Raw genomic sequence first — 14,901 nt, 5'->3', positions numbered from 1 at the left:
AACTAATAATAATAAAATAACAAACGTGGATGGAATGATGTTTTGGTCATTTACTATTAAAAATATAATTTTACTCCAGTTCTTTGTTTACTGCATACTACAATGTAATTATGAAATTTTTGGGGTGAACAAAAATTAAGTTATTTATCAGTTTCTTTAATGAAATTGTCCCTTTATTAGAATGATTTATGAGAAAAGACAGATTGTTGTCTGCTTGACCCGATGAAAACAGTAATACTATCACCATCTCTTTTTAACCATGAGTTAGTAAATAAAATGGTTGTTGAATTTATAGCTTTCTATAAACTAAATAGTAAATCCATACTACAAATTTAAGGAAAAAAATTAAAAGAAATACTTCTCTAATTATTAATATAATATTTAATTATTGAGTTGATTCTGATATATTTGTATTCCGTGCTTATCAATTTGATGAGCACAGTGCTCAGCATCCAAAACACTTCACGTTTTGAGTTGTGAGCGCTTTTTTTCATGTTGAGGATTGAGGCATGGTGGACAGCTGACCCCGGTGAGAAACAGTAGTTGAGTCGAGTCCACAGAATAGGAATATGATGATGAGAAAATTACTGAACGCTAATTTCAAGTTGAGAATCGAAGCATGGCGAACGACTGAGACTGACTCCGGTGAGAAATACCCATTTGTCTACTTCATATTGCCCATTGCCCAAGTTTTCAAGACATTCCAACATATGACTCCATTCTCTAACCTACGTTTTCCCCTTCATGCTTGCTGCGATTCTAACAATAGCTAGGGGAAAACCCTCACATTTTTGTGCCACTTCTCGTGCAATGTTTTCCACTTCCGGAGACAGTTCTTCACCAAATAATCGCAAAACCTTAGCAAACAAAGCCCAACTATCATCTCTAGCTAGAAGCTCCACTTTTAGTACCTTCTCACAACCCATACCCTGACACACTTCTCTTATACGGGTGGTCAAAATCACTTTAATTCGATTATCTAACACAGGAAATCCGATGTCGTTTAGAAAGAAATGATCTCAAACATCATCTAAAATAATGACATATTTTTTCATCTCTTTGAATGATTGAAATAATTTTCTGGCAATTCTTTTAACCTCAAACTCATCAGATATATCCAACTTAATTGATTTAGCTATGACTTTTTGCAACTTGTAGATGTTGATATTTTGTGATACGGTCAACCAAATAACTTTAATGTCACCATTGGCTTCTTCTAAAAGCTTGTCATGAATATGGGTTGCTAAGGCTGTTTTTCCTGAGCCTCCTATTCCCCAAACTCCAATTGCTGACACCTCATCACCCATTATCCATTCCCATATTTGTTGAGTATACTTTTGAAACTCCTTCCCTATTAAATCTGTTGTAGGCAATATATAACCTTTGAAAGATTCCAGCGACAAGAATAGTAACAAATAATTAAGTAAAGATAGTGAGAAGCATAAAAAAATAAATTAAAGATATGGCTTTTAAATTTTAACCAGTCATATATATACTCTCAAGAATTTAAAATGTAGAGCCACCGTGAAATTTAGGCAGCATTCAATAATTTTCCGCACTTCTCCCTCATTAAATAATCAAAAAAGTTTTGGAGAAGAGAGGCCAAGAGAAATATATAAGAAAGGGTTATAATTCAATGGGAGTAACATTTGGAAGTTATGACAATTTTTTTGGCCAAAAAAAAAAAGGTTACGAAAATTTTGAAATGTTTAAAAACTTCAACTAATATTACTAAATTTTCATAAATGACATTTAAAATGGGTTGGACATATGTTTTATATGCTGATACTCGTACCTTTTTCTAAAGGACCATGTCTATTGGCTCCATCAACCCGTAATCTTTTATTGCCTTCTTGCTTTTCATTCTCCCTAACGGAAACAGAAGATGACCCAACTTGAATCATTTCCTGATAGTTAGCTTCAGCTTGGATTTGCCCTGCTTCATTGGACAATGCTATAATCCATTATATATACCGTCCAATGAGATTTTTTTTATTACAAAAACCCAAAAAAAAAGTCCCCTGTGCATGACTTATAAAAAAAAAAATACACTAGAACTAAGGCAAGAGTTAAAAAAACTTCACCTCTGTCTGAAAATTAAAGGCGTATCTAATTAATTTAGTCTTCATTTAAATCTCCATAGTGTAACTTTAAATAGTTGAGTCAACATTTAACTAACGGCAAGGTGGGATAGAAATGTAACAAATATCACATATGACATCTTCAAAATCAAAAAACCAAAAAAAAAAAAATTCCCCTGTATGAATAAAAAAAGGATAGGAGGGAGCATATAATTAAGTCATTTTAGCTAATTCATTAGAATTAAAAGATGGCATTTGACTCATTAAATCTGTCTAAAATGAAAATTATTTTTAACTTTATCTATATTAAATAAAATAAAAAGGGTTACATTAAAATGTTAATCACAGAGACAAAATTAACAAATCAATATTAATTACTTCTAAAATGATTTATAGTTTGATCCAAACTATTATGCTAGAATTAACGAATAGAACGAGTACCTCGTTGAGAATGTGGGAGGTTGTCTGTGAGAGCATTGGAGTTTCCATTGTCTGAAACCAATTTTGGACATACTCGAATACCTTTGCCCTTGTCTCCATTAATATGAGATTTGATTCTGTTAGCACTCGCTGCAAATTCCCGGCCACAACATTTGCACTTCACCCTTCGTCCTCCCTCCAATAACTCAACGTGTTGCCACACATCATCCCTTGGCCTTCCACCTCCCTTTTCCATTATTACTTTTTCCTGCATACGCAATATTTATTCCGAACCAAAGTAATAATTAAAACTGAAGACATCTATACAGTTCCAAAGTTTGAAACTTGGGAAACCTAGGAAGTAGATTCTTTCACAGATCGAAACAAACTTAGCTTTTCCTGCACATACAAAATCATCTGCTTTTAATTTCCTTAATAGGCATGCAATTTCATTGAGCAAAGTAAGCAAGGAATGACCGACGATTATTGTGCGCAGCGCTACTTCAGAGATTGATCATTCTTGAATCTAAGTTAAAAGCAGAGAATGAATAATTGTGCAAAGGCAGATTCAGATAGTAACAAACAGACGAAGATGAAAATCACAATGGAAAAGCAGAGCAAAGAGAAAAAATTACAGGATGCTAATTCAAGTTGTGGATTGAAACAGGACGGACGATGAGTCAACACAGAGGAAAACGTGTCCACAGAATGGACAAAGAAAGACTAGGCATATCGTTGAGGACTTCGGGGATTTGGGGAAGATGAGGCTGAAATGATCAGAACGTACAGTCCACAGCTGTATCGAGTTGACTAGTACTGTCAGAATGGTGGATGAGAAGGGACGGCTGAGCAACTGGGAGAAGCGTTTAAGGTTGTCTAGAAATTTGTGGAATTTAGGTTTTTGAAACTCATTTGTGATTTTTTTTTTTGCTTGGGGTCAGCATTAATGAGAAAACTCCTATCCCTTGTGGCACGATAAAAATAAATTAAACGCTCCCTTTTTTGTTGCTTTTCTCGCGTTACATTCAGCATTAAAAATTTTCACATACTCACCTTCTCCTTCACACTCATGTTATATCAGTGCCTATCACTTATAGCCGCTAATATGGGTTTAGTCCAACCCGCAAGAAAGTAGTGAGTTGAGTTAATAAAAATTAAGTTTATTTTAAAACAGATTTTTTAAATTCGTAACTGTCAAGACCGAATTCGTCATAGGCTAACTTGTATGATTGATAGGTCAGCCCATTTTTATTTTATTTTATTTTATTTTTAAAAAATTTTCACCTCTCTTTTTTTAAAAAATTTTCACCACTCTTTAAATATAAGTATGTTCACTCTTTTAGTCCTTTATCTCATTCTCATTATTTAAAATTATCATAATATAATATTTTTTCATTTTGCATTATGAATTTTATTTGTGGGAGAGTTAACTGAGTAAAAAGAGTGTGGTTTTACCTCTCAAGCTCAACCAAATAATTTTACATCTTCAAATCATACTTTGAACCCTATTAATATTGAATAATGGCTTATGGTTAAGCACTTGATAGTGATTTGTAGCATTATATTTATGTTATTGTTGATTTGGACTTTTTATGTTTTAGTTTGGGATATATGTTTAATAATTTAGGATGATATATCATGTACGTTTAATATTTTGAAATGTTTGAAATTTTGGATTTCATGTTTTATTTATGACAATTTTTATTTGGATGCTTCATTTTAGGTATTTAGGAATTGGAATAGATTTTATTAAAAGAAAATCAAAAGATAAAATAATAAAAGGGGGGTTGGCGGGTGCTAGGTTGGTAAAATACTAGCCAGTCAGAAGTTAGTTCTTTTAGGAACAGCATGTTGGTCCTTGAACCTGCCACTAGCTCTACTGTTATTATTTTATTTTGTTTTTAGATACTATTATTTGTGTAACTAATGGTCTCTACCCAAAACAATTAAAACAATTCACTAACTAACAATTTTTATTTTTATTTTCACTTTTACGTTTGACTAATTAAAATAAAAAATTATTAATATTAACTTTTTAACTAAAATATGACAAATATATTTTACAAACTTTCCAATGACACATGGAATCTTTTTAAGTCATTCTCATAATTAATTTTAATATTTCTTTTAAAATTATCACATTATATACATATAATATAAATATGTATATTTAATATAATCCATATTCTTTTAAGTTATTTTGCATTTAAACTTTTATTAATTATTTAAATAAATTTTAACTTTTTAAACTAAATTGTCAATCTAAATATAAATCACATTACACTAACTAATTTTTATTCTAACTCATGTTTGTAAAAGTCAGTTGAAATAAAAGTTAGTTTTGTCATCGCTAATCCAAATATAGTTGTTTGATTAGCTTTGGCCCACTTACTAGTTATTACTCTTTTTTAGATGTCAAAACGTTTTTTTGTATCATTATGAATATTACATGATGGGAAGTAATTATCAAAATGCTACGCTTGTACTAAACTCTTTCTTCACAAGAATGATTCAACTTTTCTGATTTGACATAGTGTGGAATTGCTCTCGGCAAAAAATGATTTCAGTTTTTTCTTTTAGCGTCACACTTTCTTATATGCTATTTTAATATTACTTGTAAGTTATTTTCAATAAGTTTCAATAAAATTAAGAAAAATCTTAAATCTTTTTAGTTATGCCTTAAGATGTAATAACTTTTTAATTGTATTCCCATTTAATATATACATACTACTTTTGATGCTAATTATAAGATCTAATTAGGGTTTTAGATTTAGTCTTAAATATAAGACCTAATCTATTTTGTTTCTCAAATTTATAACATTTTTTAAAATATCTCTATAAATTATTAGGAGTTTTCACCAAAAAGTAATTCCAATATAAATGATTGAATATGATAGTTTAAGAAAGTAGATACACATTTGTTTCAAATTATTAATTTAACTAATTTTTTTAATACCGGATGTAGTGTGTGTATGTATACTTTTCAACAAAATAAAAGATTATACACTAATGAAAAAATTTTAATAACGTACTTATAAAATGTGACTAAAAAAATATCTTTTTTTTATCAACTTTATGAATATGGTCAGAGGAGCATATAGAATACATTACTACGTAGCCAGTAGCATGGGCTCAAACGGCATCATCCCACCTCTCTTGTCGAGGACCCATGTGGATGTGGCTAGGAGCATGTGCGCGCGTGAGGTGCTTGGGTGCGTGAGTACTCCCTCCTGTGAGGAGGTTTAAGATAGGGTGTGTAATTAAAAAACAAAAAAAAAAAAGGCACTACCGCAAATCAATAAAGAGGCTAGCAGGTACATATATATATATATATAATATAATATTATATTATAACAGGGGGTGCACAGTGGGCACCACATTCTCAAGGGTGGGTACATATATATATATATATTATATTATATTATATTATAATATACATTATACATATATTATATATATTATATTATAACAGGGGGTGCACAGTGGGCACCACAGGTTTCGGGCAATCTAAGCCTAAGTTTTTTTTTTTTTAACTTACATTCCAGCTTCTAAACAGAATTTATTTAGCTAAGTTAATTACTTAGCATACAGAACCATCTTTGTACTTATTAAATACCAAACCTTCGTCTAATCACAATATTTCTTTAAAATCAGTACTTGCATACGAATATAAATTTATCTGTATAAAATCCGATTACCATATGAAAACTTCTTTTCCTTCTTTTTTTTTCACTTGAGCAACTTTAACCTTAATCTAAAAAATTTCCAGGTGTAAGATAATAATCAAACCATACTTTAACACCTCTAGACAACTTTGACAATCCAAAATAAGTGCAAAACATTTTTAGGATCATTAGACAAAAACTTCAAACTAATGCTTAGTTTCCAAAGTTACTCATTCTATTTAACCTCTTGTGAATAGCACTTGATCACGTTCAACCTCTTATATACAATCAATTTGATTGTCCTCTAACACATATAACTTTTACTCCAGATCTGGAAATTTTGCAGATTTATAGCTATGTATTCAAATTCAAATTTAGCATTCAAATTATCACATCCATTGATCCATCTAATCTCCCTTAACTGCACCACAACACGCAAAAGGAAAGGAGTTCAAGTTCTGCTCCCCACTTAGTCCCATTATCCACCAAACAAAAGAAGAAAACAACATGCAATCCAACATACTCACATGCAATGAGATTTTTACTGTTATGGGTCTTGATTTTAATAGATTCTGAGCTACAAATTCAAACAACCTTCTTTCCCCTGTTTCGGCCAACCAAAAACAGAGCAAGGAAATCCACATGCAAGCTAAAACTCATACTCCATTATCATCAACAAACACTACTCTTTCCTCATCATCAAGGTCGCACTTAACCAAGAGTTTCTCTCACTAGAACCCAAACTTCTTTCAGCATTAACTCTTCAAGCACTTAGCAAACCAAAGAAGGAAGAGTAGAATGATGATCAGAGGACTCATCTTGTTCAGAGACTAAGCTGGGCATGCAAGGAAACGGCCACCGATCACTACTCGGACGGCTTCTGCTCTTACGGTCTCCCTCTCACGTTTCTCTTGGCTTTCTTTTTCTCTCTGGTTCCTGTCGAAATGATGGAAAGAGGAGCAGATGGGTTTAATCAAATTAAAAAAAAAAAGGTGAGAAATGATCAACAAGTTTTGTATTCACTTTCATCCTTTCAACTAATTTCTGAAATATAAAATAAATCCAAAAATTAATCCATCATATTTTAAATGGATTTTCCTTCTCTATTAACTTCTTTGGCTCATAAAATAATTTTTCTAAAATTGGGAATCAAAAATCAATTCCTAACCATTTTCCTTGAATTTTTTAAGAAAATAACCTTTAATTTCAGAAATTAATCCTTAATTCATTTGAAAGATTTTATGCCTCAATTAGCTTATTTACCTCATAAAATAATTATCCTAAAATTTTTATGTCAAATATAAACCTCAATCTATTTTTCTTGAATTTTTAAAAAAATAGGTCCTCCTGAGTCCTTGAAATTTTTCCAAATTTTTTTAGGCTTTAAATAATTTTAATAAATTTCTTTCCCTTGTTATCATAAAATTTAAAAATTTGAGATGTTACACATGCCACAAACAACTTTGAAACTATACTTTGTGACTAATTGAATAACTGACAATACCATTAGAAACTTTGGAGATGAAATATATTCACAATGATTAACTTCCTGTATTGTGTAGTGCACACTTTGAGCATTCAAATAAAACACAACAAGAGATTATCACCTTATAATCTATGATTTATTTCAATTTCATATAATTTATAACAAACAAAATTTCAATTATGGGAACATTAATATTTTTTATTGGCAGCAATTTTGAAATTGATGTGAGCGTGCAAGGTTAGTGGTGATCACAAAAATCAAGTACAACACAAGCAGGCAGGGAGAAATAAACAATAAAGAAACATATGATCATGTGGCTCCAATATAAATTAATTTTAGGTTTTCAAAGTTCGTCACTTTGTGTCATTAGAGATGAGAAGCTTATCAGTATATTTGAAGCTTGAGGAGAAGTACACACAAACGGTAACAATATTCATAAATTGCTGAGATTCAATCAGAATCATAAGCATAATATAAAAGAAGTCAGATATGGACCTGATTAATCAATATTAATTCCCCAACGGTATCCAGTTGGGGTTTTCTCCATCGGAAGCCCACCTCCATCATTTGAGATCGTTATCTGAGGGTGATTTAGTTTTTGGCAACTATTAGCAGAGAATGTTTGGAGGGAAGGGCAGAGCATGACGCCTCTGTATACAACATCTAATTGTGGCATGAAATTTAATTTGAGAGATGTCAACTTGGGGAGAATGAGAGTAGGGTGAGTAAGTTGGTTAGACAGAAGGACCATCATTTCGCCACTACCAGTTGTAGGTTCCAATTCAGAATGATCCTCTTCAGCTCCAACCATTTCTTTCATGTTCCAGCAACAATCAACATCAATGGTCCGCAAGTTTTGTAGGTGTGCCAGTAACTTGGGTGTCATCAGAGCCTCCATGCTGTCGCAATCCCCAATATTGAGATCTGTGAGATGAGAAAATAGGATGGATTGATGCAAGGAATCAGCATATGGTGACACTAAATCTTTCAATCCCGTCAAAATATTGATTTTGAGACATCCAACAAGTTGAGTAGAGGGGCAAAAGGGGCAATTACAACAATATAAGCACTCCAAACCATCACACAAGCTGATTTCCAGCAGTTTAATTTGGGATGGATTATTGTTGTGGCCAGATGATAAAACACTACATAGGGATCTTTTACCTTTCCCTCGGCCACAATTGTCGATAACCAACTCCTCGATGCCTCCTGGGAGTATAACTTTTTCATTTCCCCAGTCCATATTCTTAATAAGTATCTTGTTCACGGAATATTCTCCACCATAAGAATGATGAATATAGTGCCGGCGTAGTAGATTGTATGTTGCACCCCCTAAAGTTAATAGATAGCTTCTGGTTACACAACTACGGGCCAGGAAGCTCACAAAGTTATTGAATACGCTAATGTCACGAAAATGGGCTACTATAACTTCCAACCTTTTCAAACCTTGTGTACCTTGTCCAATCACATCCGTTGAGCATTGGGCCCAACCCGCCTCAAGACACTCTAAATTGATCAATGTGGATAGAAGCCATGCTGACATTTTCAGCTTTTCTGTAGGGAGTAGAGATAGGCGTCTAAGATTGACCAATGATTCCAAGCCCGTAGGTGCTTCAGTGATGGCAGTAGAAGATAGATCCAATGATATTAACCGTTTCAATTTTCCTAGTGAGGGAATGTAACTCAATTTTGTACATCCTGAGAGTAATAATGCAATCAGACATTTCAAGTTGAACAACGATGCAGGCAAACGCTCAATCATAGTCTCAGACAAATCAAGTATCTTGAGAGCAGGCGTGTTGTTGAAAAATTCATCTGGAATGTGGTTGAGTTCTACATTACAATCCAAAAGCAACATCGAAAGTTGAGAACACTTAAAACACGTTCCATTTGGAATTGTTTGTATGTTGTTTCCCGTCAGAAAAACTTTTTGTAGATCTTCTGTCCATTGGTTATCACTTGGTATTTCTGTCAAATTCTTATAAGCTTTTCCCATAATTTTACAAGTTTCTTCTACAATACCAATAGCAAGGGCTCTAAGAAATTTGTTTATCATCCATTTATCACCATAATCCAACATGCTATGATTCTTTAATTTATCCAACATGTTGTAACCTTCGTTATACTGCACCCTCAACTTCTTTGTCTCATCAATGCTTTCATAAACAAATCTTCTTATCAAACGATTAGCACCATTATCGTCAAAACTTCCATTGGTACTTAAAGCACAATACAAGAAGAATCTTTGCAATTTGTTATTTAAGAAATCATAGCTAGATCTCAAAACTGGCAATACCCATTTGTCCATTTCATATTGCCCATTGCCCAAGTTTTCAAGACATTCCAACATTTGACTCCATTCTCTAGCCTTCGTTTTTCCCTTCATACTTGTCGCGATTCTGATAATCGCTACTGGCAAACCCTCACATTTCCGTGCCGCTTTCTGTGCAATGCTTTCCACTTCCCGAGATGGTTCTTCATGAAATCCCAAATGCTTTTCAAACAAAGCCCAACCATCTCGTCCATATAGAGATTGCACTTTTATTACCTCCTTACAGTCCATACCTTGACACACTTCCCTTATACGAGTGGTCAAAATGAATTTAATTCGATTATCTGGTATGGGAAATCCAACCTCTTTTAGAAAAAAATGATCCCAAACATCATCTAAAATAATAACACATTTTTTCATCTCCTTAAATGCTTGTAATAATTTCCCAGAAATTCTTTTAACCTCAAACTCATCAGATATATCCAGCTCAATTGATTTGGCTATCACTTTTTGCAAATGCAAGATGCTATTTTGTGATACAGTTACCCAGATAACGTTAATATCACTAGTAGCTTCTTCCAAAATAAGCTTGTTATGTATATGGGTTGCTAAGGCTGTTTTTCCTGACCCTCCTATTCCCCAGATTCCAATTGCTGACACCTTGTCATCCATTATCCATTTCCATATATCTTGAATATTCCTTCGAAAATTCCAACCAATTAAATCTGTCGTAGGCAATATATAACCTTTAGAAGCTCCTAGAAACAAGAATAGTAATGAATAATTAAGTAAAGATAGCAAGAAGAATATATAAAAAATTAAATTAAATATATTGCATTCAAATTTTAAGTAGTCATATATATATCAATATATGTATATACTCCATCGTCCCTGTGTGCAAATCGAAATTTGAAAATTTTCGAGAATTCAAAATGTAAGTCACCACAGAATTTAGTCAGAATTAAATATTTTTTCCGCACTTGTCCCTCATTAAGTAATCCAGTAAGTTATAGAGAAGAGAGTGGCTAAGAGAAATACTGGTAGTTATGACAATTTTTTTGGCCAAAAATGTTTAGGACAATTTTTTAAATTTTAAAAACTTCAACAAATTTTAATACATTTCCATAAATGACAAATAAATGGAGTTGGATATATATTTTATATGCTGATACTCGTACCTTTTTCTAAACTATCAGATTTATTCACTCTGTCAATTCGTAACCTTTTATTGCCATCCTGTTGTTCAACTTGTGCAAAGTGCCGTCTTGCTTTGTCGTATAGATTTTGTTTTTCTTGGTTGAGGTCACTGTTGAGCAACTTTGAAGCCAAATCCTCCCTTTCTTTTTTACTGTCAAACTGCATATAATTGTCCGTATCGTTTATTATATGACTAAAAGAGAGTGCTCGCGTGGGCATGTGTAAGTGCTTACCCATATGAGTCTATTACTAATATCTTTGCAAGAGGTCGTACCTGAAATAAAGAATTTCCCTTCACATAATTATGTGACTGTTCCATAAACTTCACAACAAAGATGCCACAGTCAAATCTACAAATTAAAACGTATAAATATATATATGATAAGGTTATGATAAAAACTTTTTCTAGTAAAGTTTATATAATTTTATACAATAGTAATTGTTCACTCACCCATTAGGCTGTAGAAGGATGTCGTTTTCCATCTTGGAACGAAATTTTGTAAATGCTACTTTCACGAACAGCTTTTCCATCGCAAGCAACTAGATATAAATAAAATATTATATATAATCAAAAGAAGAATTAATCAATTAATCTTCTGAATACTGCAATTATCTAACACTCACCAGTTTTTTTGTTATCTCACTGCGTTCTGACTCAGCCACAAATTTATCGAGTAGCGAATCCCATATTTCAATCTCTTCATTCTTTAAATGAATAATGTATAAATAAAAATGTCCACAATTTGGCTTTGCTCCAATGTAAACAGGAATAAACACCTATTATTTGTGATAACAAAAATCAAATTGACATATAGCGGAAAAAAGGGAGAATGCTATGAAGTCCCAAACAGAGGAATATAATTATTAAAAAATTTGAATGATAACAGAGTAGCTTGCAATGACAAGTTCCATAATAATAAATAACAACTACTTACTTATTATTGAAACTTACTAATAATTATTTTTTCTATAAAGAGTTGAAAAGACTGACATACCTTCTCACAAAAATCAATTTGTGGTGACATATAATTCTCTTTTATTTTTTGGCAATGGACAAAGTCCAAGAAGCGAGCTATGCTGTATTTGAGTGCTGCCTCCTGTGATCACATTACGGTGAACCATTAAGAGTTATTGTCAATGAACTAGCTTTAGATTAAACAACTACTGACATGCATCACGTAACAAAAAAGGGAATAGGAAGTCACCGAAAATGTCACAGGAAGATACCAATTCGGAGGTGTAATTTTCTTCTTTCGCTCAATATGGGTTAACATCTCCGCAAAAGCATCTATTACCTAAGGATGCATGAAACTGAATATCATTAATATAAATAAAACCTTTGTCATTAATATTAAAATAGAATATAAAAATAGAATAAATAAATACTCACCAATGAATCCAAAATAGCCCCTGGTCTAAGCGTGGCAAATTCTTCTTGAGACAAATATGAAAGTGGGGAACGAAAAACCTTATCTTCAGGACTGAAGAATTAATTAAAATGATATACTTATCAAAAAATAGAGTTAGAGTGATTTTAAAAAAAGAAAACAAAAAATAAAATACATTCATATATACATATTAGAAGCACATATACAGTCAGAAGTATGAATCTAACCTTAAGCATTCAAACACATATTGGATAACCTTCAAGTCTTCATTCTCCCCCTCGGAAACAGAAGAAGACCCAAAAACTCGAACCCCTTCCCGATACTTGGCATCAGCTTGGCTTTGTCCTGCTTCGTTCGGCATGCTATAATCTATTATACCGTCCAGTGAGATTTCTTTTAAGGAAAAAAATATAAATGAAATGAAATGAAATTCCCTGAGCATGACTTGTAAAAAAATTTACCAGAACTAAGGAAAGAGTTAAAAGTTAAAACTCTTCACCTCTGTCTGAAAAGTAAAGGAGTATCTAATTGATTTTATCTTCATTTAAACCTATGGTATAGCGTAACTGTAAACAATTGGGTCAACATTAAATAACGGCAATGTGGGAGAAATGTAATGAATATCACAGATGATATCTTTAAAAAAAAGCTGGCAAAAAAACAAAAAGAAAAAATCCCCTCTGCATGACTTATAAAAAAGATACGAGGGAGCATAATAATATATAATCACGTAACCTCCTTGTTGACAATGTTGGAGGTTGTCTCTGAGATCATTGGAGTTTCCTTTCTCTGAAACAAATTTTGGACAGACTCGAATGCCTCTGCCTTTTTCTCCATTAATATGAGATCTAATTCTGCTAGCACCTCCTGCGAATTCCCGTTCACAATATTTACACTTCCATCTTCGTCCTTCCTCCAATTCCTCAACGTGTCGCCGCACATCATCATCCTTTGGCCTTCCACCACCTACCTTTTTCATTATTACTGTTCCTGCATATGCAATATATATACAGAGACTGAACCAAAGCGATAATAATTGAAATTGAAGTCATATATACAGTTCCACAGTTTGGGGCTTGAGTTTTCGCCAATAAATCTAATCTACTTTTCCCGCTCATACAAAATCATCTACCTTTCCTTAATGTGCATGCAATTTGATCGAGCAAAGCAATGAAGGGATGAAGATTATTGTGCGCAGAGAAGGTTCAGAGATCGACCAACCTTGAATCTGTCCAAGTAGAGAATGAATAATTGTGCAAAGGCAGAAGCAGAAACAACAACAAACGAAGATGAAAATGAGGTCACATAATAATAATCAAACGGAAAAGCAGAGTAAAAAGAGAAAATTACTGAATGCTAATTTCAAGTCGAGGATCGAAGCATGGCGGACGACTGAGACTGACTCCGGTGAGAAACAGTAGTGCTGCTGCTTCGATGCCTCAGCACAAAATGGAGAAATAGGCATATTCTATAATTAATTAAGAACCTTGGGGATTTCGAGATCAGAAAATATAGATTATAAAATATTCATATGAGCGTAACATTTCCCAGAAAAATAAATCATTGTTTATATAGAATATTGTTTCCCAGCTGTATCGCAGAGTGCATTATATATATGTTTTCCACTGACTTTGCGCTATTTGCTTCGGCGGACGTGTTTGGGTGTGTTTGGGATCAAGTTTGGAGGCCCAAAAGGGGGTGTTTGGATAGAAACCAAACCATGGTTTCAGAAGTGCTTTTACGGATTACGAAATAAATATGTGGAGGAGATTATCTCGTTTTACGAAAAAGTGCTTCTGAAACCACGGTTTTGAGATACCAAATGGCAAAAAGAGCTTTTTGAATTTAGAGTGTCTTTGGAATACCGTTTTTACAATCTGACTTTTAGGGGTAAACGGCCTTTTTAAAGAGAAGCTCACTCATTTTGCTTTTGCTGGTGGGTCAGCATTAATGCTTCTCACCTACCCCTCAAATGTCCAATTTGGCTTTCTACATGCGTTTATTTCACTCATTGTGGCTGAAAAAAAAAAAAAACCCGAGAAGAACAGAAATTATATATATATATGATTTCTAATTTATATATTTATCCATTAAATATATTTAATTAAATACTTATTTTTTTAATTTCTTCATAATAATAAATTAAATTTATTTATTTTTAATAATTTTATTTTTAATATTTCTTTTAAAATGGTCACATTATATACATATAATATTAGGTATGTATTACTTAAAAAAAATTTATATCCTTTTAAGTCATTTTACATTTAAACTTACTTTTTCATTAATCATCCAAACAAGTTTCAACTTTTCAAACTGACTTTTTCATAAACTCAATCCAAACATAAATCATATTATACTATCTAACTTTTTACCCAGTCAGATTGAAAAA

The 14,901-nt window shown here is 32.6% G+C and overlaps 2 protein-coding genes and 1 long non-coding RNA gene across 3 annotated transcripts; all 3 read right to left on the bottom strand.

Annotated features, from left to right (window-relative positions):
* Nucleotides 1-8,151: 8,151 nt before the first annotated feature.
* LOC114744844 (probable disease resistance protein At4g27220) lies at nt 8,152-9,960 on the bottom strand. The gene has a single exon (XM_028932986.1). It carries the CDS (start codon nt 9,958-9,960, stop codon nt 8,152-8,154), a length of 1,809 nt encoding a protein of 602 aa, XP_028788819.1.
* A 101-nt stretch (nt 9,961-10,061) lies between these two features.
* Nucleotides 10,062-11,440, bottom strand: LOC114744843 (probable disease resistance protein At1g61300). The gene is made up of 4 exons (XM_028932985.1): nt 11,396-11,440; nt 11,103-11,280; nt 10,387-10,649; nt 10,062-10,127 (listed from the first exon to the last, which is right to left on the bottom strand). Exons 1-4 carry the CDS (start codon nt 11,438-11,440, stop codon nt 10,062-10,064), a joined length of 552 nt encoding a protein of 183 aa, XP_028788818.1.
* Nucleotides 11,441-11,442: 2 nt separating this feature from the next.
* LOC114744850 (uncharacterized) lies at nt 11,443-11,775 on the bottom strand. The gene is made up of 3 exons (XR_003740151.1): nt 11,746-11,775; nt 11,573-11,661; nt 11,443-11,471 (listed from the first exon to the last, which is right to left on the bottom strand). It is a non-coding gene; the product is annotated as an uncharacterized LOC114744850 (long non-coding RNA).
* Nucleotides 11,776-14,901: the final 3,126 nt, after the last annotated feature.

This window comes from Neltuma alba, unplaced genomic scaffold, assembly GCF_004799145.2.
Source record: "Neltuma alba isolate B1F8T4 unplaced genomic scaffold, ASM479914v2 tig00004456_pilon, whole genome shotgun sequence".
Taxonomy (NCBI): Eukaryota; Viridiplantae; Streptophyta; class Magnoliopsida; order Fabales; family Fabaceae; genus Neltuma; species Neltuma alba.
Note: the sequence above shows the minus strand (reverse complement) of the source record. Positions and strands in the feature narration are given on the sequence as shown.